The sequence below is a fragment of the Ictidomys tridecemlineatus genome, chromosome 16 (genome assembly GCF_052094955.1).
Source record: "Ictidomys tridecemlineatus isolate mIctTri1 chromosome 16, mIctTri1.hap1, whole genome shotgun sequence".
NCBI lineage: Eukaryota > Metazoa > Chordata > Mammalia > Rodentia > Sciuridae > Ictidomys > Ictidomys tridecemlineatus.
In genome coordinates this window covers 32,257,748-32,281,636 of record NC_135492.1, presented here as the reverse complement: position 1 = coordinate 32,281,636, position 23,889 = coordinate 32,257,748, and the positions used below count along the sequence as shown (strand labels likewise).

The window sequence follows — 23,889 nt, the reverse complement described above, 5'->3', positions numbered from 1 at the left end:
ACATTTAAGCATGAGAGATAGATAGTAAAACGGTGAAAGATTAAGTACAGAAATAAAAAATCAGTTATAAATACTAGACAAAGAATTAAAATAGAGTGATGTAATCATCAAGTGACTGGGTGAGTGATGCAGATTCTCAGGAAATGCTTTTGAGAAGGCGATGCTTTGGCTAGATGTGAATGACAGACAAGGAGCAGCCAGGTGTGTAAAGATGCTGTTTGTGTGTATGGTGGGGGGATATATTTTAGTATATATCCTTTGACAGTAGGCATTTCATAATAGTTGTAATATCTTCGGAATTTGTTTTTATGTTGTGGTCCTACATATCAGTTGGTTTATGTTCTCTCATTCTTAACAGCAGTTTAATGAAGTACTTTTTACTTAACTACTTTTTACTTAACTTGAGATAAAAGGATGCCCTGAAATTTTCCATTTACCTAAAGTTCATTTTTTTCCATGTGGTCCATTTTGTACTATGCTACTGGTATTATGGTAGTGACAGTGTATGCATTCTAGTGACACCTTTTCTTTGACCCATTGAGTATGCACATGTGTGCACCCACACATATGAACATACATACATAGGAGTTTTATTTGGGGTGAGGAGGCCATGTAATCATTATTTTCCCTCTGCTGATGTAATGGAGAATTTCCTTTAGGGCATATTAGAACAATGTGTTTAATGCTCTTCAGTATAATTTACTAGTATCACAATTAATACAATTAGGGTCACTTAAAATGAAACTATTAACAAATTGACTAATTTACTTTAACAATGTCAATGTGTTCTCACAATTACATTTGCTTTAATGAGTGTACAATCTATTATTTACTAGCATATTTCACATAGGAAAATGTAATACTCCATGTTTCTTTCTCTATAAAAGAAAGAAACTTTTAATGGATTCTGATTTTGTGGAAGAGCTGCTAGTTATAAACCAATGGGGGAGAAAGTAGAAAGTTAGAAAGCAAAGCTTTCAAAAATGTAAAACATTTCTTGGTATTTACAAACACATATCATATTTATCATTGTGTAAGTAGTATTTGAAACTTTTAGTGGTAGTTAGAAAAAGGAGCATAGATCCTGAAAATTTTCAATTGTGTTCAGTTTTATCTTGTTTTGACTTAATATTGCAGTAATATTCCTTCTTATTGCAGTAATTGTTCCTAATATTCCTAATATTAGATCATTTTTAATTGCTTGTCTTGATGGAGGTGTATGTAATGGTTGTAGACTATTTAAAAAATCTAGGAAGCAAAAGTAAATTGAATATCAAATGAGTTTTTGTTTTATCTTTTAATATGAGTATTCCTGACCTAAGAAGTACCTCTATTAGCCAGTGAAAACACTCCGGACATAGTGAGAAAGTTTTTCCACTCCTGTGATCACTTTCACCCAGCCTACTTTTGCTGTGATCAGAAACCTAGGAGGAATACATGATTACAGTGCTACTTGTAAATGTGTAAAGTAAGCAGAAGAAGATGAATTGTCAACCAAGCCATGCTTAATAAAATCTGCTTTTCTTTTTAAACACAGCAAGAATTATTATCATGTAATGAAGTTGGTGATTTTGTGTGGAAGGGAAATGAATGCAATCCAGATAAGATAAAATTTAAAAATTGTAGATGGGCATGGTGATGCATGCCTGTAATCCCAGCAGTTTGGGAGGCTGAGGCAAGAGGATGGCGAGTTTAAAGCCAGTCTCAGTAAAAAGCTAGGCACTAAGTAACTCAGTGAGACCCAGTACCTAAATAAAATACAAAATAGGGCTGGGGATGTGGCTCAGTGGTCCAGTGTCCCTAAGTTTAATCCCTGGTACAAAAAAACAAAAAAGTGAAACTTTGTGCCTAATTTGATTGATTTAATAAGTTTCTGTTACTTTTATATTCTTTCCTTTTTAGGAATTGGTCTTAGGTATTGGTCAATGACAAATAAAATTGCAAATAACAAAAAGCAGGCATAAGTAATTAGGCAATAAATATTTAAATGTTAACTGCAACAAATTTAATCTACAGACTTTATAAATTAGTTGTATCTCTCATTTCAGGAAGACTCAGGAATAAATTTACTTTTTCAACATTTGTGAATGTTTATGCAACAGTTCCACACTGTATTTATTGTTTATTCCAGATTCTAAGCTCAGTTTACCTAGTTGCTCATTGATGAGTCAAGATATATTTATTACTGGAAGAACAATCTACTGAACAACTGCAGGAAATTAGGTAATTTTTTAAATAGCACTTTGATTTTAGCCTCAGTAAAGTACCACTTAGTTAGTTGCTACAGGTACTACAATAAACATCCTCATTTGTTCCTTAATTGACTTTCATTGTACTTGGTTTCAAAATTTCTCTTTAATTTAAAAATGATATATCTAATGACTTCTAAACACCATTGTTAGACTAATAGAATAAATTGAATCTGATTCTATAAATACCCCATCTTTAAAACATAAAATATATACAATAGAGACATTGATTCATTTTATTAAGAATGCCACATGTAAGAAGTTAATTGGCTTTCTTCCAAAACTGGCTTATGTGGTCTTTTTTCTTAATGCTTTGTCTTGTGAGTAAGAAATCACCTAAATGTTTTTTTTTTAAAATAAAATAATATGCCCTTAAAGTACTTATTGCATTTTAGGATCGAGAATTGATCCAGTTCATGTCAGTGTTAACAGCATTTCAGAAATATCTTCCCTAGCCTATAGAGCAGCCCTTTTTTGCTGGATTAATTGAAGTTTAAAATAAATCTCATGAAGGCTTTAACATCTTGTTTTACACATTTGTTCAATCACTTTTCACTGTAACTAGACAAGATTTTCTCTTTGCTATTCTAAGAGGATGTTAGATTTTCCAATCACAACATCAAAGGAAAACAAAATTGGAGAACTGACCTTAACTGACTTTAGAATAGAGAGCCTAGAAATAGATGCACACAGTCAATGTATTTTTATTTTGTAGTTGTAGATGGACAGAATGCCTTTATCTTATTTATTTTTATGTCTAGTCAGTTGATTTTGAAAAAGATCAAAGACAATGTATTGGAGAAAGGATAAGCTTCAGAACAATTGGACACTGGAACATTTGGGCATTCACATGCACATATGCTTATGCAAAAATGAAATTTAAAATAGAAAAGTTGTGTCAATAGATTATAAATCTAAATGTAAACTGAAGAATGATAAACTCTCAGAAGATGACATGAGAGAAAATGTTAGGAGACCATGGATTTGATGATAACTTTTGAGATTAGGAAAAAAAAAATTCCCCAAAACATGGTGTGCATGAAAGAAAACAATGGTAAGTTTGACTTCACTGAAATTATAACCTTTTTGTAACAAAGCTGTTATTAAGAGAATGAACAGACAAGTCATAGAGTGGGAGAAAACATTTTGAGAACATTCCTCTTATACTCAAATTTGTTGTTGAACTCATCTAGAGAATTTTTATTTCAGCTATTATACTCCTGATTTTTTGGGGTCTCTTTCTGTATCTTTTATTAGTATTTTCTATTTGTTGAGACTGTTCTACTTGTCTTGTTCAGTTCTTTGCCCATGGTTTTCTCTAGTTTGAACATATTTATGACAGTTAATTTAATTGTCCTCCACAACCCCCAATAAAACTAATGCCTGGGTTTCCTCAAGGCCATTTACTGTTCATTTTATTTTTTCTATGCATAGACTATGCGTTGTTTCTTTATGTACTCCTTATTTATTCTTTTGAAAACTGTGTATTTTGAGGATTATAATGTGGCTCCCCTGGAAATCAGATTCTACTCTCTCCTCTGGGTTTGTTATTAATTTTGGTTTGTGAGTATTTGTTGTTTTAGCTACTTTTATAATCTGGGTTTGCAAAATCTTTTTGTCATGTGTGAACACTGTAGTCTGTTCTATTACCTTACTGGTCAGCTAATGCTTTGATAGAATTTTCATAAATGCCTGAAGCAAAAAAAAAAAATACGCTCTTCAGTAGCTCGTAGTTGAGGCAGGCACTCATTCACTGCTTAGACCAGCCTTTTACAACACAGTTTTGACTTAACTTTCACTTCCTGTTTTCCTTGAGCCAGAGTTGTATGTTCATGGCTTTTTCAGGCCTTTTTTGGGCAGGAGTCCAGCACAGGGTATGAGTGTGATGCTCATAATTCCTTGTTGACATGGAAGCTTTTAAAAGTCTTCATTTCCCAGCATTCTCCTTTTACAACCCCTTCCTTCCAAGGTGATTTCCCTTGTCTATTGCTTGTCTGATCCTTATTTCTAGTCCTAGTCTGCTGAGGTCAGTACTTTTTGGACTTGCAATGCTTTCAGGAAACACCAGTAGTGTGGTGAGCCGTTCCTGCGGACTGTGGTCGCCATTACATGATGGCGCTGGCTCCGTTGTGGTCTGTGAAGGACAACTCCATATCAAAGAGAGTTGGCGTGTTCCCAGCTCCTTATCAGAGAAAGTTGGCGTGTCATTTTCTAGCACCCTGTGAGAAGGGTACACGTGGCAGCTTTGCATTGGGGTTCGAGGTGCTTTATTAAGGCTGGGAGGGGCATCCAATTATTATTCCGGGTAGTAGAAGAATCATTAGAAGAATATCAAGGGCCTGAATAAACTGCTGAAAGAAGATTCCTGAGTCGCGTCTTCCTTGCGGGCAAGGGGGTCGTGACAAGTGGTGCCGAAACCCGGGAGAAAAGAAACAAAGAAACACCCAGGAACCAGAACTTTCAGCAGTCAGGGAGGCGCGCCGGTAAGTCCCAGGTAAGGTGGGACCCGCTGTTAAAAAGCGGAGGCTCCTCTATACATAAAGAGGGAGCATTAAAAGGTACCTGCTCCTCTGTAAAAAGAGAGAGCGTTACATCTCATAGCAATTGCACTCTGTATTTTCGTTTTTGTTTTCTGTGTATGTTCGTTTTGTTTTGTGTACTTTCACTTTCGATTTCTGTGTTTTCTTGTGTTGCGTTATGGGTGCTGTGACTTCAAGTCCACTTCTTCTGGCCTTAGATGGCTTTTTACGTTCCAAGGGACTGGAGGTGAAACGCAGTACCTTAGAGAAATTTTTACAGAGGATAGATACAGCTGCACCGTGGTTTGCATTTTCAGGCAGCCTCACTACACCCAGCTGGGATAAATTAGGCAAAGACCTTGACTTTGCTCGTGAGCAGGGCATGCTAGAGGGCGGGGTGATACCCCTCTGGAAGATGGTCTGTAGTTGTCTTACGGATGGCAGATGCCAAGAAGCGCTTGTTAAAGGGCAGGAGGTTTTAGAACAATTGCATGAGGAAAAATCAGAAACAACAGAGAGTGAAGTGTCTCAGGAAGAGGGGAGTGTGCGGGGCGTGGAGAACGGGAGGAGACTGTATCCAGATCTCAGTGTGCTGCGCACGCCCCCATGCGAAAGTGGGTCAGAGGTAGAAGATAATGAAGAGGAGGAGCTGGAGACGCTGTCCCGGCAGCTAGGGAGTTTAGGTACAGGGAACAGAGATAAGCAAGGGCTCAAGAACAGACAGCCTCCCGATCCGCCTCCGTATGGCGGGGGTGTTTCAGGCTGCCGCTGCTTTCTTCTGTTCCTCAGGGCTGGCATATCATTGCTATTGACATTAGAGACTGTTTCTTTTCTATTCCTTTGCATCCTAAGGACTCACAGCGTTTTGCCTTCACCCTTCCCTCGTGTAATCACGAGGAACCAGATCAAAGGTTTGAGTGGGTTGTTTTACCACAGGGAATGTCTAACAGTCCTACGATTTGCCAGATGTATGTAGGGAAGGCACTCGCACCTCTCAGACAACAATATCCTTCCATTAAGATTATTCATTATATGGATGATGTATTATTGGCAGCCAAATTAGAACAGTCAGTTTATGAGGCCTATAAAGACTTGGTGAAGTTGTTAGCTCAGTATGGATTACATATTGCACCTGAGAAGGTTCAAACAGGGGATTCTATTCAGTATTTGGGAGCGACGATTGGAAATGACGTGTTAAAACCACAAAAAGTTACTATACGAACTCAAGATCTCCAAACTCTAAGTGATTTTCAAAAACTGTTGGGAGATATTAATTGGATAAGAGGTTATTTACATATTCCTAATATCGTGCTCCAGCCTTTGTATGCTATTCTTAAGGGTGATCCAGATCTTACTTCCCCTCGTACCCTCACTAAAGAGGCCAGAGCGGCCCTTATAAAAGTAGAAGAAGCTATACAACATGCCACTCTATGCAGGCTCCAGAGTGATAAACCTTTCCAGTTATGTGTGCTTGCCACTATGCGGCAGCCTACTGGAGTACTGTGGCAAGATGGGCCTTTACTATGGATCCACCCACATGTATCCTCAGGAAAATCTTTAGAATACTATCCTGATGCTGTTGCAGCGTTAGCACTTAGGGGGATTCAACAGAGCATTCAATTTTTTGGACAAGCACCTTCTTCTCTTATCATACCCTGTTCTAAAGTTCAACTTAATGTTTTGTGTGCTACTCTAGACAACTGGGCTATTCTATGTTGCTCGTTTCAAGGGGATATTGATAACCATTACCCTTCTCATCCATTACTCCGTTTTGTTAAAGAGCATCCCATCATTTTCCCTAAAGTAACTTCACCCACTCCAATTCCGGGGGCTGTTAACATTTTTACTGATGGCTCTAAGTCTGGAATGGGAGCTTATGTGATTAATGACTCTCCCCCTGTCCAGCATCAATTTGCTCCTGGAAATCCACAATGGGTAGAACTACAAATTGTCATTAAAGTTTTTAAACAGTGTTCTTTTCCTTTCAATCTCATTTCGGACTCCATCTATGTGGTACAGGCGCTCAAAATTCTGGAGGCTGTAGGAGCTATTAGTGACACCCATGCTGTGTCTGCTTACTTTAATCAGCTTCAACAGCTTATCCGTAGCCGTACTGCCCCTTTCTATCCAATGCACATTCGGGCTCACACCTCTCTTCCTGGCCCGTTATCACAGGGTAATGCCTGTGCTGACTCGGCAACTAGAAGCCAGTTGGTATGCTTGGCCTCCTCCTTAGAAGAAGCTAAATTGTTTCATCACAACTTTCATGTCAATGCTATAACGCTGCGCAGACGTTTTTCCATCTCCAGAGCAGATGCTCGTCAGATAGTATTACAATGTCCCCATTGTGTCACATTTCTTCATCCTCCTACTTATGGTGTAAACCCACGAGGATTGAAGCCATTGGTTGCCTGGCAGATGGACGTCACTCACGTGCCTGACTTTGGTAACCTCAAATATGTACATGTTTCTATTGACACATACTCTGGAATTATTCATGCTTCTGCTTTATCGGGAGAAAAGGCACGTAATGTTATTACTCATTGCTTAGAGGCATGGGCAGCATGGGGTGCACCTGCATCCCTTAAGACTGATAATGGACCTGCTTATACGGGCAGACAGTTTACATCTTTTTGTTCTACTATGGGAGTACAACTTGCTCATGGGTTGCCTTACAATCCTCAAGGGCAAGGCATTGTTGAACGTGCCCACCGCACCTTAAAGGAAACCTTAGAAAAACAAAAAGGGGGAATAGGAGTTGACCACACTCCTAAAGAACGCCTGTCCTTAGCTCTCTTTACCATTAATTTTTTGAATTTGGATATTCATGGCCGCTCTGCGGTCGATAGACATGTGTCCCCTCAGCCCTCTGTGACTGGCTATGTTAAGTGGAAGGATGTTCTTACGGGCCAATGGAACGGCCCTGACCCCGTGCTGACATGGGCACGAGGATCTGTATGTGTTTTTCCCCAGGATCGCACGGAGCCGCTGTGGATCCCTGAACGCCTGACAAGAAGAGTCTCGAGATCTACTAACCAGCAGCAGGAGGTGCCACAACAGCCCCATGATGAGGAGCTTCATTCTGATGAGTGCTCTGGCTCTGATGCTGGTGCCAACGGTACAGATGGCACCAATGCAGTGGTGGGCAGTGGCACGGGCATGGCCAATGCCAATGCCAGTTCATAGTAATTCTAGTGTCCTCCCCACTCTTTTTTCTACCTCATGTGAGATGTCTGCTCCTTGTACCTCTCCTAGAGGGGACATAGAAAATATTTTTAATCAGTCTCAAGTTAATCTCACCGGAGTTTTTTGTTTCAGCCTTGGGAACACTAATTGTATTAGCCTTAAGACCAAAAATTTGACTAACTGGGAGGACCCATTGCGGTCCAGTCGAGTCTCAGGGAGTATTCTCAGTGCTGTATTGAGCCAAGTAGTTTCAGGGAAGCAATCAGGCTCAGGGATCCCCGCAACTAGCTCTGTTTTAAACATAACTACTTTAGCTATTATCTCCGAGGTATTAATCCCAATGCCTCCTTCTTCTAATAGTACTTGCTATGCCACTCATTTCAAGGCCTCTCCCTACTGTACCCCTAATTTTGGTTTTCCCCCGACATTTACGCCTTGTCAGGATCATTCTTGGGAGAAACATCAAGTTGCTAAAGGTTTCTCCTTTTCCCCCCCTCTGAAGAGATATGTTTATAACTTTAACAACAATGCCAACTCCTCTACAGGAACAGGTTGGTCCTGGTTTCAATGGCTCATTTCCAATGAGAAGGGGGCTTCAGCCGATATTTCCGCATTGGCTCAATTACTAGGAGCCAAAAGTTGGCTGGCTAATGTTTCTGGCACTACTAAGGAGAGTGAACGAGGTAATAGGCTTACATCTGTTTCGTTCAACTCTCTGTTACGTTATGCCACATTGCCTCCTGCAATGGTCTGTATACAATCCCCGTTCCTGTTCCTTTTAGCTAATCACACCTCATTGGGGATGCTGGATTGTTCTATTATTACCTGTTTCTTATCTGAGTGTTGGAATGGTTCTTGGACTGTAGCAGTAATTATGAAAATTCCAACTTTTGTCCCAATACCAGTCACTGCGGATCCAGATAAATTTCCTATTGTAGAGCTACTTAGAGTCCGCAGAGATTTTGGAATCACGGCAGCTATAGTGACAGCCGTGGCGGCATCTGCTGCTGCAGCAGTTACGGCCGGAGTAGCCATGGCCAGTCAAGTACAAACTGCTGCCACTATTAATCAAGTTGTTCAACAAACGTCCACTATACTTAAATCGCAAAATGCGATTAATCAACATATTTTGTCGGGGATTTTAGCTACCAACCAAAGAATAGATTTTCTTCAAGCTCAGGTAGAAGAATTGGCTGACCTCGTACTTTTAGGCTGCATTGACCAATGTGCACATTTATGTATAACCTCTGTCAGATTTAATGATTCCAGGAATGCTTCCCACATCATTGGTGGATATCTGGCCGGAAATTGGTCCATGGAAGCGGAAGACATGATCCAGTCTCAACTAACCCAGATAGCTGTCTTAAATAGTACCCGTGTCGATCCCATGACTCTGGGTCAATTCACCAATTGGATATCATCTGCTTTTTCCTTTTTTAAAGAGTGGGTGGGAGTAGGCATTTTTGGTGCACTGTGTTGTTTTGGTATGTTCCTCTGTTTGTGGTTTCTCTGTCGCCTTAAAGCTCGTAGTGCTCAAGATAAGGCTATGATCATACAAGCTCTTGCTGCTTTAGAAACTGGCAACTCGCCACAGGTCTGGCTTGCGCATCTTAAGCACTAAACTTTTGACATGGTCATTGCACCCCAAGTTATTATGACATTGCACTGGGATTGACATGTCTTTCCTCGTTATTCTCTTAGTGTCAGAAAGCCCTTGCACTCTGCTGGTCTTGCTACCATTGCACGCAGATGGGTTTCTACACTAGTGCCTTTGACATGGTCGTTGCACCCCAAGTTATTATAACATTGCACTGGGTACGACATGTCCTTCTTTTGTCTTTCTCTTAGTGCTGGAAAGCCCTTGCACTCTGCGGGTCTTGTTGCCATTGCACGCAGAAGGGTTTCCACACTGGTCTTTATCTATCACTTTAAAGTCCGTGCCTTTCTTTCAGGGTGCTGCCAACTTGTTTGTAGTTGTACCTCTGCATGGCCACAGTTCAACCTCAGCTATTCCCTCTTACTCACCATCGTCACGATACAGGATGCGAGGCAAGGCACTGCACTTGAGTGATCCATTGTGAAGAGGGACCTCAAGGGGAGCATGTCCTATTGCATGCGGGTTTGACGTGTCTCCGCCCCGCCCCACGAAAAAAGGCGTCGGCTGATATGGTGTCAGGTCTGGGGAAGGCGCCCCCTGGGGCTGGCCCATACTATGCAGCCACTTTTGCACAGTGGGATAGGACCTCTACTCTCGCCTGTATTGTCTTAGTGAAACAAAAAGGGGGAGCTGTGGTGAGCCGTTCCTGCGGACTGTGGTCGCCATTACATGATGGCGCTGGCTCCGTTGTGGTCTGTGAAGGACAACTCCATATCAAAGAGAGTTGGCGTGTTCCCAGCTCCTTATCAGAGAAAGTTGGCGTGTCATTTTCTAGCACCCTGTGAGAAGGGTACACGTGGCAGCTTTGCATTGGGGTTCGAGGTGCTTTATTAAGGCTGGGAGGGGCATCCAATTATTATTCCGGGTAGTAGAAGAATCATTAGAAGAATATCAAGGGCCTGAATAAACTGCTGAAAGAAGATTCCTGAGTCGCGTCTTCCTTGCGGGCAAGGGGGTCGTGACACAGTAGGGAAGCTTCAGCTCTGAAAACACTGAGTTGGGCAAAACAAAGACATACACTGCATCACCATGTGAATAGCTGTCTCTGGTACCATGAGTATGAGCTGCCCTCATCATGCTACCTTACATCCAGGGGTTGGAGAATGCTGTGGGGGCAAATTAAAATGTCACAGTGTGTGGTCACCTCAGAACAGCACCTTCTGTCTTTACTAATCTTTCCTATGTAAGTGTAGACTAGATCTTTAGAGTTCTACAGAAGTTGATTATGATAGTTTTGACCAATTTATTAGTCATTTTAGCGGACAGCAGAACCTTGAAGTTCCCTGCTTTGTCATTTGGGTGTTACTCCTACTGATAAACTGATTCAAAAAAAAAAAAGACTTTTAAAATTACACTTAAAAAACAAAAACAAAAACCTTGGGGCTAGTGTTGTGGCCCAGTGGTAGAGTGCCTGCCTAGCACGTGCGAGGTGCTAGGTTTGATTCTCAGCACTGCATAAAAATAAATAAATAAAATAAAGGCATTGTGTCCATCTACAACCAAAAAATAAATAAATAAATAAAAATAACTCTTACCTTTTGAAATAATTGAATATAGAGAGCAGAAAAACTGACAGTAACATTTTTCAAACATATGTATAGAGGTTTCCCAAGTCTCAGTACCTTAAAAACAAACAAAATTCAAACATAATTCTTCAGCACCAAAAGCACTTAGTAAATCCCAAATACATGTTTTTCTTTGCCTTCATTATTAAAAGGTGGTAAGGATAATACAACACTTTAATAAAATTGCTCAGTGTTGATTTTGTATTCTCTAATATAAATTTCATTTCTTAATGTTGATCACATTTCTGTTAAGTAATTTGGTATTATCCAAAGACACTTTAAAAATATAAGACACTGAATATATTACTGTCTTTGATATTGTTAAGAAGATACAGATTTTGAGGTATGTCTTGGGCAATGGCTCCTATTTTTCCTTCCTCGTTTCTCATGGAAGTATAGACACCTTATTCTTGGGCCCTGGAAGTTCACTGAAGAGAGGGCAGGTTTAGCCTAGCAGAGTTTTTATATCTGGTACAAGTTACCTCAGAGCGATTTTGATGATGGTCATTATTTAAACCCAGGGTTCAAAACCTGTCAGTTTTCAAGTTTCTGATTATTTTATTCCTGAAGTTTTGTTTTTACCCACATCATAGAAACTGTTTTGTTATTTTTTAATAGAATCTTAATTATAAGGTATCTTATGATATTTATGATATTAGGAATATGACCTGTTTTATTGTGAGAAACAATGCTGCACATGATTTTGTGTTAAAGTAGTATTGCATGTCATTTTCTGTTCATGTTTTTGAGGATAAACCATGAAATATTCACAATTTAGGAATGAATAGAAGACCCTTTGTTGGGATTATTTGATTGCTTTATATCCAGTGAATGATGGTATAGATGAGATCTTAATGAAGCATTTTTTTATCAGTTGTCTAGTGGTTTTCACAAGCTGCACATCTTCTTTTTAGTTATAGGAGATCTCCGCAATTCTGACAGTTAGTTGTTCTGACAAGGAAAGCAGACAGACAGAAACAGAACGAGATCATTTGTATTAATCTGAGAAACAGAGCAGCAAGTAATGAAACAAAATAGCCACACAAAATAGTCTTTTATTTTAAAATTCTTTTCTCCAGATAGATATAGGCTGTAAAACAAATGTTTCTTTTATTTTGTTTGCAAATAAAGACGATGCATTTTTTTTTTTTAAGGAAAGACTTTCTGGACACTCAAACGAATTTTAATCTTGATAACTTGCCAGCTTTCTAAAAACACTGTATATAGAGTTTTCTTTCATGAAAAACCTTTACAAAGTATAGCAGTTCGGCTTTGAAAACTTGAATACATTAATGATGACAAAAAGCTCCAGAATGAGCCAACATTTGTTTTTTAAAATAATATTTCTTGATAAATTGCATACACAAAGTGTTGTAGGATTATTTTAATTTCTCAGTTGCTAATGAACATCTCTGTTTACTATTATAGATAAAATGTCTTATTATTAATCACTTTATTTAAAAATGACTTTAAGAAGTTCTTTAAAAAATATGCAATAAAGATACCTATCACAGTGAATATTTAAATGTTGCCTTTGATGTATGTAACAAACATCCAAATATATTACTTATGTTTAGTTTTTGGATATTTTTCTTTAAAAGCAAGCTTTTTTCGGCTCTCAGGCAATGTGTTCTGAAGGTATGTAGTTAAGAATCATTTTCTTTCTTTTTTTCAACTTTTTTAGATGTTAATGAACCTTTATTTTATTCATTTATTTATATGTAGTGCTGAGAATCCAACACAGTGCCTCACACATGCTAGGCAAGTGCTCTGCCACTGAGCTACAACCCCAGCCCAAGAAATCATTTTCTTTATATCTTAAGTTATAAATAAGATGAATTACTTGTCAAAAAAGGGAATATTGAAATATTTTAATGTCATAATATTTTGAAGGTCACAGTATATGTATTCTTGTAATTATGAAAAATGACAGTGTTAATTTTTCTGAACAAACTGTTTTCTTTGTGAAAAATTTTTATTTTTAAATATTTTTGTATACATGCCATGCCTTATTTCCATAAGATTAGAGTCATAATTTGATTAGTCTCAAATTAGCTTTTCTTTTTTGATTTCTAGAAAAGAATAATTTTTTTCTAGTCAGCTTATGAAATACTGTTTAGTAAAAGTGTGTCATTAAACTCTTGCAATTTTAATATTACTTTCTGAATGGAGGCTGGGGTTGAGGCTCAGTGGTAGATCACTTGCTTAGCATGTATATGGCACTGGGTTTGATCCCTGGCACCACATAAAAATAAAAACAAAGTCTGAAGATGTTTTCAAATGGTATGTACCAGCTCATTGACTAAAATGAGTGTTGGCTGATTACATGTGTTACATACCAAATGATGATATTTTTGTGCTGTTTAAAAGTAGTATGTTAGTTAATTTTGTTTGCATAACAAACCTTCCCTAAATTCAGTAACATGAAATATTAAGCACCTATTATGACCCCTGGTAAAGTGGGTAACTTGGGCAATTGTCTTACTATTGGCTGAGTTTGCTTATGTGTCTGGAGAATGGTTGACTGTTGAGTGAAGAGGTAGTGACTGAGCCACATTTCTCATCCTTCCCCAGGCCAGCCACCATGAATTTACATAATAGTATCAGTACTCTATGTGAGCAAACATAAGTTGCAGGTCTTCAACTTTGTATTGTCACATTGTCATATTTGCTCTATTTTTTTGGACACAGCGAATATCAAAGATAGCCAGAGTCAAGAGCTAGAAAAATTGTATTTCTGGGTACTGGTAGTAAACAATCCTACAATAATTGTATGTCAAAAAGTCTATTTGTGCTCCGAGTGCTGAAGCCCAGGAGGAAAGGTGCTTATTCTGCTTTCGGTGGTGCAGGGCCTGGTTTCAGCCGTGTGATGAAGTGTGGAAAACAGTCCCTGTTCCTGCCTGGCATACATAAAGAGCTTTAGGTGCTGCTGAGTCAGGGAAAACACCAGGTGTCTGTGTGTGTAGGGAACAGGGGCCATATAGTCTCTGAGGATGTAGCCATATATTTCTCCCAGGAAGAATGGAAACTCTTTAATGAAGCTCAAAGATACCTGTACCATGATGAGATGCTGCAGAACTTTGCACATTTATCCTCACTACGTTGTTGGCATGGAGCTGTAGATGAGGAAGCTCCCTCTGAGCAAGGTGTATTTGTAGGAATATCCACTCAGAAGCCCTGTGAGATGTACAGCTCACCTTTGGAAGACATTCTGTATCTGAGTACAGTGGAACACATCCTGAGCATGAGTTTGGTAGAGCTTTACCAGCACCAACAGCAGCTGGTGAGAGCAAATCATTCCAGAAGTGAGCAGAGGCCTTTATTTCTGAAGAGCCTTGGAATTCACATAGCAGAGAGGACCTTCATAAACAGGGAGGATGGGAATGACTTTATTGCAGATTCATATCATTTTCAGCAAAAATCCCTCACAATGTTTGGAAGCCACATGGGTACACTCAGGATAAGGAGGCCATTCAAAGGGGACAAAATGATTATGGTTGCAGATTATGTGAGAAAGACTTTTGCCACTAATATGTTTTTTCAGCACCAAAATATCAATACTGGGAAAATGCCTTATTTTAGGTCCAATCCTAACTTATTAAATATCAGTGAAATCACACTGGAGAAAAGCCTTACAAGTGTAGTAGATGTGGGAAAGTCTTCAGTCTCAAATGTAATGTTGTTGAGCAACAGAAAATTTCCTGGAGAAAGGCCTTATGAATGCACTGAATGTGGCAAAGCCTTCATTAGAAAGTTCCACCTTATTCTGCACCAGAAAATCCGCAATGAAGGATTCTTTATGAAAAGAACTGACCTCATGGAACACCAGAGAATTTCCAGGCTAAGGCCTTTTGAATACAATCATTGTAGGAAGGATTTTTAAACACAGTTTCACCTTATTGGTCACCAGAAAATCCATACTGGAGAAAGGCCTTATGAGTACAGTGCAGTCAGTGTGGGAAATTCTTTGTTATATTCTCCACTTAATAGACATTAGAAAGTTCACACTGGAGAAAAGCCTTATTGTTGTAGTGAATGTGGGAATGTTTTTATGTTTTACTCCATACTTACTATTCATCAGAGAATACACACTGGAGAAAGGCCTTATGAGTGCAACAAATGTGGGAAATTCTTTATGAACAGCTCCCCACTTATTATTCATCAGAAAGTTCTCACCAGGGAAAAACTTTCTGAATGCAGTGAATGTAGGAAATTCTTTAGGCACAACTAAAATCAAGTTAGACACCAGAGAAATCACATTGGAGAAAAGTCGTATGAGTGCACCAAATGTGGGAAAGGTTTTAGCAAAAATTCCCATCTCATTCAGCATCAAAAAGTTCACAAGAGACAAAGAAATTATGACTGTAGTAAATGTGGGATATTCTTCATGGACGGTTCCACACTTGTTAGTCATCAGAGAGCTCACCCTGGAGAAAAGCTTCATGAGTGCAGTGAATGTTGGAAAGTCTTTAGATACAACTTGAGCCTCATTAAACATAGGAGAATTCACTGGAGATAGCATTGAGTGCAGTGAATGTGGGAAGGTCTTAAACCAAAACTCCTACCTCATTCAGCACCAAAAAGTTCACAATCAGAAATATGCTCTGATTTATCATTGGGAACTATTTTTTTTAAAAATTCTAAAATGCCAATAACAAAATTTATAATCATTACAGTGTTCTTGTGTACAATTTAGTAAATGTTTACATTGTGCTATGAATGTCTAGAAGTCTTTTCATCTTACAAGATGAAAACTATACCCTTTTAACAACTCATTTTCTAGTACACCCAGCCCCTGACAACCACAACTCTGAACTTCATTAGTACTCTCTATAAGGAAAATTGTTTTGATATTAAAATTTTGTACTTCACTTATGTCTTCAAAATGATTAGAATTCCCTTTTTAAAGCTGAATAAAATCCCATTATAGATATATAACACGATTTTATGTATATAACATCTATACATTAAAAAAGTCTACTTGTAGTAGCATTAAAAAGAATTAAATGCTTAGAAACATTTTTTTAAAAAAGACATTGAAAAGTACAGAAATTACTGTCAAACATTAAGACAGATTATAAATGAGTCTTTTAATGTTCATGGATTAGAATTCTCTGTATTTCTTCAATGACATTATCCCTTGTAGAAAGGAGATAGAAAACCACATGGTATGTGTTCAGAATAGGACTTATTTGGCCATTAGTACCATTAATTTGTTAGATACTAAACTAAAATATAAATAAACATGACAAATATTTTATAGGATTGGTTAAAAAGATGGCATGACTGGAGAACATAAGAGAGACTTCAAAATTTATGGAAAAAACTAAAATTGCAAATACAAGATGACTGGTGAAAAATATATGTTTCCTGTATTTCCCAAATTACCAGCTTAAAAATATTTACAAAATGACTTACGTTATGGTTTTTAGATAAGGTCTTTTATCAAGTTTAGTATAATTTCCAGCAAGTTTCCAGCAAGATCCTTTGAACTTGGAAAATAGTAAAATTCATTTAGAAATTATAAACTGGCTAAGAAAGTGATAGTATTGTGAACATTTTCATGAATACAGATTTGAAAACTTAAGGTGAAATGGATACGTTTCTATAAGGAAAAAAAATTGTTAATATTGATTCAAGAAATCCCTTACATTTAAAGTAACGTATTAAGTATTCGAAGACTGGAGTATGTGTACTGGTTTCTAGGTCATATTTTACTAATCAAAAACTACGATACATGAAACATTATGTAGGCATATACATATGTTTATAAAGATGTGTACATATACATATAACACACAATATATGCAAATAGTTTCTTTATGAGAAAAGTTTGTCATTTGACGAAGTGAGTTTTGTAAAGGACAAACAACTATATATGAAGTTAGAGCTGAGATAATATAAAAGAAGAAATAAGTCTGTGGTCTTTTAACAAAGAAAAATAATAGTAAGAAAATTTCACAGAATTGAAAAATAGGGAATTTATATTACATGGCTAATATTACCCTTATAGTTGTATCAAAGAACTTATGAGAAAGATAATTCTTGCCCATAAATATAGGTGCAAGTAAAATTTTAGTAAACTGAATTCAGCATAAAAAGATGATATTTTATCAAGAATTTGTTTATTCTGGGAATACATGATTAGAAGAATATGTTACTGTAATTCACCTTATTAACAAATAAAAGGAAGATCATTTTGGTAGATGTAGGGGAAACAATTAAAAAATTTATATAACTTTGTGATAAAATTACTGGCAACAAATGTGACTAGAAGATATCCGAGACTGTCCTTAATGTAAAAAAAGGGCATCTAGAAAAGAACTACAATAAAATCATCCTCAGTGGTTAAATCTTAAAAATTATTCTCTTTAAAATTAGATACAAGAAAAGAACATGTAGGTGGTTATTAGAATGAATATTTAGATTACCTATATTTGCTATTACAAAGTCAATATGCAAGAAAAGTTGTACTTGCAAAAACACCAAAAATCAGAATTCAGCAAGACCTCAATATGTGCATAGAGCACACTGAGATCAAGAATGAAGTCTTTAGGTTTTTCCCCCAATTAATATATAGATTCAGAGTGCTTTTCAGTCAAAATACTTGAAGTTTTTTTTTTTTTAATTTACTTTACGGGTTGATTAAAGTTTTTACATTAAAAAAGTTTATTAGTCTCTCCAGTGCTTTTTGATTTAAAATCTATTTTATATCAGTATGGCTATGATTAGAAAAAGATGAGGAAGGTCATTCTATAATTTTAAAGACATTGGTACAGTATGAGGACATATTTCTAAATATCAGTGCACCCAATATCACACCACTGAAATATATAAATATTGATTACATAAAGTGAGGGAATGAAATAGAGTAATGGTAGGGGACTTTAACACCACACTTTCAGCAATGGACAAATCATCCAAACAAAATCAGCAAAAAAATGGCAGAGTTAGTTAAATTGTACTCTAGAACCAATGGACCTCACCAACATCTACAGAATATTCCATCTAGAAAATACATTCTTCTGAATAGTATGTGGAACATTTTCCAGAATAGACCATATATGGTATAAGTCTCATTAAAAAAAAAATGGAAATCGCAGCAAGTATCTTTTCAAATCACAGTGCATTAAAATTAGAAAATAATACCAAGAAAACTTCGGAAATTATATGGATACATCAAAATTAAACAGCTTAATCCTGAGCAACCAATGGATCAAGAAGGAAATTTAAAAATTCTTTGAAACATGAAAATAAACTACACCAAAACCTATGAAATACAGCAAAAACAGTACGAGGAGGGAAGTTTATGCCAAAACATGCCTACCAAAAAGCCAAGGGTCTATGGGGATATCTCAGTGGTATAGTGTGTGCTTAGCAATCCTGAGACCCTGAGTTTTGTGCCCAGCACTTTCCAGATGAAGGCAGACAGCTGTCAACAACCTTGTTGCTATATTTCAAGGACTAGAAAAACAAGAACAAGCCATACTTCAAATTAGTAGAAGGAAAGAACCAGTAAATACCAAAGCAGAAATAAATGAAATAGTTAAAAAATACGAAAAGATCAATAAAAAATTTATTTGAAAATATAAATGAAATTGTCAATCCCTTAGCTCATCTAAGAAAAGAAAGATTAGTAATCAGATTTAAAGGGAAATGTTACAACTGAAACCACAGAAAGACGAAAGGATCCTTGGAGGTTTTCATGAACTATATGCCAGTATATTGAAGAAGTTGTTAAGTTCCTGGACACACACATCATAACAAGAGTGAATCATGAAGAAACAAAAAACTGAATAGATAAGTAACAATGAGATAAATCAATAACAATAAAAGTCTTCCCTCAAAGAAAATCTCGGGACCATATAGCTTCATAGCTGAGCTCTACCAGACATTTAAAGAAGAGCTAATACAAACTCTTTGAATTATTCGAAAAAAATACGAGAGGAGTCACTTGCCATTATGCACATCTATAATCCCAGAGATTTGTGAGGCTGAAGCTGGAGGATTGCAAGTGCAAGGCTAGCCTTAGCAACTTAGCAAGAGTCTTTTTGAAAATGAAATTAATAAATAAAAAGGTCTGGGAATGTAGCTCAGTGTTAAAGCCCTTCTGGGTTTAATCCACAATATTAAAAGAAAAAGAAAGAATTTTCCCAGACTTTATATGAAGCTAGCATTATTACCCTGATACCAAAACCAGACAAGGAGGTAACAAAAAGAAAACTCTAATTCAGTATCCTTGATGAACATAGATGCAAAACTCCTTTACTATTCAAATCGTAGCAAACTGAATCTAGCAATATTTTAGGTGGATTATTCACCAGGGTCAAGTGGGATTCATCTGAGATATACGGATGATTCAATATGAAAATTAACAGAATGAAGTACAAAAGAACATGTTCATCCCAGTAGATTAGATTTTTGTGGATAGGGAGCAATTATGAGAAGAATGATCTAAAAATGTTCCTTAAGGAGATGATAATGAAAACATTGAGAAACACTCCTCTACTAGATCTTAAAGTCAGGTAGTAAATGGCCTCTAATTTTATTCTTCCTTTTCAAAAAAATTTTTGGCTACTAGTACCTTTGCCATTTCATATAAATATTAGAATTATTTTCTCTATATCCTCAAAAATCCTGTTGGAATTTTAATAGGAAATGTGTTTCATTTTTTTTTTTTTTAGCAGAGCATTCGGGCTGTTTTGTAGATACTTTGTAGGTGGAAGTAGAAATGGAGAGAGGAGTTAGGAGGGAATACTGTCCTTAGGGGATAGGTAATGGGTTTAGATTAGGAGTAGTGGTACTGAAAATGAAGAGAATTAAATAACTATGGAATATATTTTTATAGTGAGCCAAGAATACTGTTTATTTATGAAGTATTTGCAGGATGGCAAGAAAATAGATGTAAGCAGAAAGATTCCTGGACATCAGTATTGAGCAACTAACAAGAGACGTGAAACTGTTTACTAGAATGTTTGATATAAATGTATAATTCTATAAAGTAAATAAATATAAAATTAAAATTGGAGCAGGGAAAAGAGATCTAGTTTGTTTTGTGGTAATATCTTGGATGTCTGATAGACATTTTTGAGGAGGTGTTTACTGAACAGATACATATGTGAATTTCGAATTCTGGGAATATGTAAAGCCTTGAGATATGGTTATGGTTGGCACTGGATTTAGGAACATTATGTAAATAGAGCAGGTAAGGCAGAACTGAACCCTAAGATGCAATATTTAGAGATGAGTTCATAAGGGTTTGTCTTTAGTATGAGAATTGAGAATTCATTCAAATTTGGGAAAAAAAGTTTAATTGTGGATAGTTGATTGAATGTAGAATCCTTAATCTTTTGACACTCTGTCAAAATATGTCTTCTGAAGATTGGAGTAGTTCTTTATATTTCCATACTTAACTATTTGTTACTATTTGTTTCTTTTAGCTTTCAGTTTTCTTTTTTCTTATGGACAGAAAATTGATTCTAGTTTTCAGATGTCAATATATCTTAATCCATACTTACTTCAGATACCTGTATAAGAAATTACATATTGTTCATTTTTAAAAAAAAATTAATAGGAAACAGGATATATTTCCCCATTTTGTCCACAGAAAAACAAAAGATATGATGACATTTCTCTGAGAAAAATATAAACTAACATTATGATGAAGGCTTTTTGTTACAATATTATAACTCAAATCTGTCTTGATGAACAAGTATTAACTATTTTGTATTATCAAATGGTAAATCAAAAATAGCAAATTTTACAAAATGTGGGTATATGTGCATTTCATAGATTAACATGTATTTTCTATTTTTCTCTACCATGTCAGTTTACCCATTGTTAAGTTACTTTAGCAGAAATCTTTACTTTTGTGAGTTACATTTCTGGCATAAAAATGAAGTTTAAAAAGTCATTATCTTACTAATTAGAGTAAAAAAATAAGTAAAATTTTTAAAAAGTTATCAGCTTCTCCCTTGTTGAACAATGTTTGTTTGTACAATGTTTGTTCCAACATTATTATGATTTTTTTATTTATGTACTTTTTAGTTATACATGACAGTAGAGTATAATTTGACATATGTATACAAAGATGGAATACGTCTTATTCTAATTAGGATCCTAATCTTGTGGTTGTACATGATGTAGAGATTCACTGTGGTATATTCATATATGTTTTTAGGAAAGTTATGTCAGAACCATTCCACTGTTTTTCCTCAAGCATTACTCTAAATGGGTAAAAAGTGGACCTTTATTTATTTAGTTAGTTGTTAGGAGAATGAAATAAAATTTAAGAGGGAATTCGGCTAGAACATTTATTTTGTGTTAAAATAAGAAACAGAAAAACCTCGATATCTGTCCATTAGCAGGCATTTCTATCTTATACATAAGCAAATTCTCATCAAATTTTGTTTGTTGACTTATGGCCAGAACATAAGAAAATGAAGAAAATGAAGTATGTGGATCTGCAGAGTCACTTCCAAATTTTACTTTTGGTAGAAATATAAGAAAGGTTCAAACCTTCCATGCTACCTTTGGCAATTATTGTACCTAAGCTTCATTGTCTTTATATTTGCATTTTTGGAAATACAGTCCAAATAAATACATAAAGAATTCTGCAGCATTCAAGGACTCTAGTTCTACAGGTTTGTTTGTATATGAATTCATGTTGCCTTAGTGTACTTAATTATTTTAATACTCAATCCAAAGCAAAATTTTTTGGTGGTATATTAAGGACATGAAGTTGCTCAAATAACTGTTTTTTTCCATTTCATTTCTTATTATTCAAATACACTTTCAAGATAGTGACCCTTAATGTTAACCAATGTGATGGTCTTCTTTTATTCTGTATTTTAATTGAAATAGTTTTTTTTTGTTTTTACTTTTCCACATTCTAGTTTTTTATCGAAAACATATGCAGTCTGAATTTTTTTCGCTTTATTGTAGGGATTAAATAGCCCAGCTATGATGACTAAGTCGATGGATTATGATGCTGTGGTGACTCAGCCCACATATATTATGATATTAATATTTAGAATTTAATTTAGCTATCAAGCATCCAGTACTAGCTCTCTTAAGGTTCTTGTTTTTCTAGAGATTATTTGTCCTCATATTTGAGTACCTTTCTCTATCTAACAAGCTCCTTTTAAGTTCTGGGAATACAGACAATAATCTCTACTCCAAAGAAGTTTACAATTTTAGGGAAGACTGATAATAAGCAAGATTAACATGATAAGGAAAATATGTTCTATGATGATAAGTACTGTGGAAAAAAATAAAGCATGGGGGAAGGGTAGGAAGTGAACAAGAGGTCATGAACAATTTTAGTTAGAACAGGTGGAAAGGTTTGTATAGTAAAAATCTTTCATAAACTTCAATGTATTTTAAAACATACAAGATTAGTATTGAATTTTAATTTCCAATTACATAATATGAGTATAGAAAATAGTGTCCTGCAACTGACATCATCATTTATTGGTGTGTTCTGTTGCTCTGACTTACTTTAGTATATACTTTAAAGGGTGAATTTCTTGGTCCATGTGAAATTATTAATGTTCTAACCTCCTTCAGCAGCAAGTATGTACTTTGATTGCTTTTAATCTCTGTACTAGAAAGGAGGAAATCAATTTAATTTTATTAGCACATGTAGATTCTAGTGCTCTAAAATACAATTAAAATCCCATGTATTGTGGATATATGTACTGAATATTAATTTACTTATTCTTCATCTTAAAAAATGCTTTTAATATAGTACTATTACTTGTCAACTTTCCTAGATCTTGCTAGAAAACAGGGAAAGCTAGATAGTTTCTTTCACAGTGTTTTGTACGTATAATTATTTCTTTAAAATCTGTTTCTTTCACTTACTGCTTAGTCAAACTTTTTAAAAATTATTTTATCCTAAGAACAAAAGAATGTACATTTAGAGTGTATAATTCATTGATTTTTAGTATGTAAACAACGTTCTGCAACCTAATGGATGAATTATATGGTGTATGTGTTATATCTTTAAAAACTATTGTTAAAAAAAAACTGTGATCCAATAAAATTGCTTTCAAATGAACAAAAAAGAACAAAAGAAAATTGATAAGAATATCATTTTCTTATGCTCTTAGATTTTAATCCCACTATTAAAATACTTTCAAGTACATTTTAAGAGTATGATTCATTTTTACAATACAGGTACACCGAAGAAAGAGTGACTACTGTGCTCCATTTATCTATATGCCCAGTATACCCTGTCTCTTAATACTTAATTTTCTGGGTTGTGATTCCATCCAGCTGTCATGTGAATGGCACCATCACAGAGTAGAAAGCAGCAGCTCCAGGCATTGTGCGTTCTCCTTTTGGCATGATGGTGCCTGTTGAATCCAACATGGTATTCCCTTACAAGGGGACCCACATTTTACTAGCATGATCATAACCAAAATGTGCCATGTAGAGGAAACCATAGACCATTTCCCTTAGAGAAGTTTGCGTTGCAAAAATCAATTTTTAAAACATTCACTTTTTCCACAGTAGTGCAGAAGATGTTGTTTCAAGGCCTTTGTGATACTATTGGATGTGGTTTGTAATAATTTATCTAAGTCATTCTATTATTGTAAAGCTTATTACAATACCGATTTAGATTTATATTTAGAAACATAGGTACATTTCAGCATATTCAATTTCTATTTCTCATTAGCAAAAATCTTAGCCTATGCTATTTTAATACC

The 23,889-nt window shown here is 35.9% G+C and overlaps 1 protein-coding gene and 2 pseudogenes across 2 annotated transcripts; all 3 read left to right on the top strand.

The window, feature by feature from the left end:
* The first annotated feature begins 4,330 nt into the window (after nt 1–4,330).
* LOC144371520 (uncharacterized) lies at nt 4,331–10,531 on the top strand. Of its 2 annotated transcripts, none has more exons than XM_078033837.1 (2): nt 4,331–4,732; nt 7,742–10,531. In XM_078033837.1, the coding sequence occupies exon 2, from the start codon at nt 7,833–7,835 to the stop codon at nt 9,573–9,575; it is 1,743 nt and encodes a 580-aa protein (XP_077889963.1). In that variant the 5' UTR covers nt 4,331–4,732; nt 7,742–7,832; the 3' UTR covers nt 9,576–10,531. The 2 variants fall into 2 exon arrangements, with proteins under 2 accessions (XP_077889963.1, XP_077889962.1); XM_078033836.1 differs by having other exon boundaries at nt 4,331–4,743.
* A 2,270-nt stretch (nt 10,532–12,801) lies between these two features.
* Nucleotides 12,802–15,059, top strand: LOC144371294 (zinc finger protein 17-like; annotated as a pseudogene).
* A 52-nt stretch (nt 15,060–15,111) lies between these two features.
* LOC144371293 (uncharacterized) lies at nt 15,112–15,831 on the top strand (annotated as a pseudogene).
* Nucleotides 15,832–23,889: the final 8,058 nt, after the last annotated feature.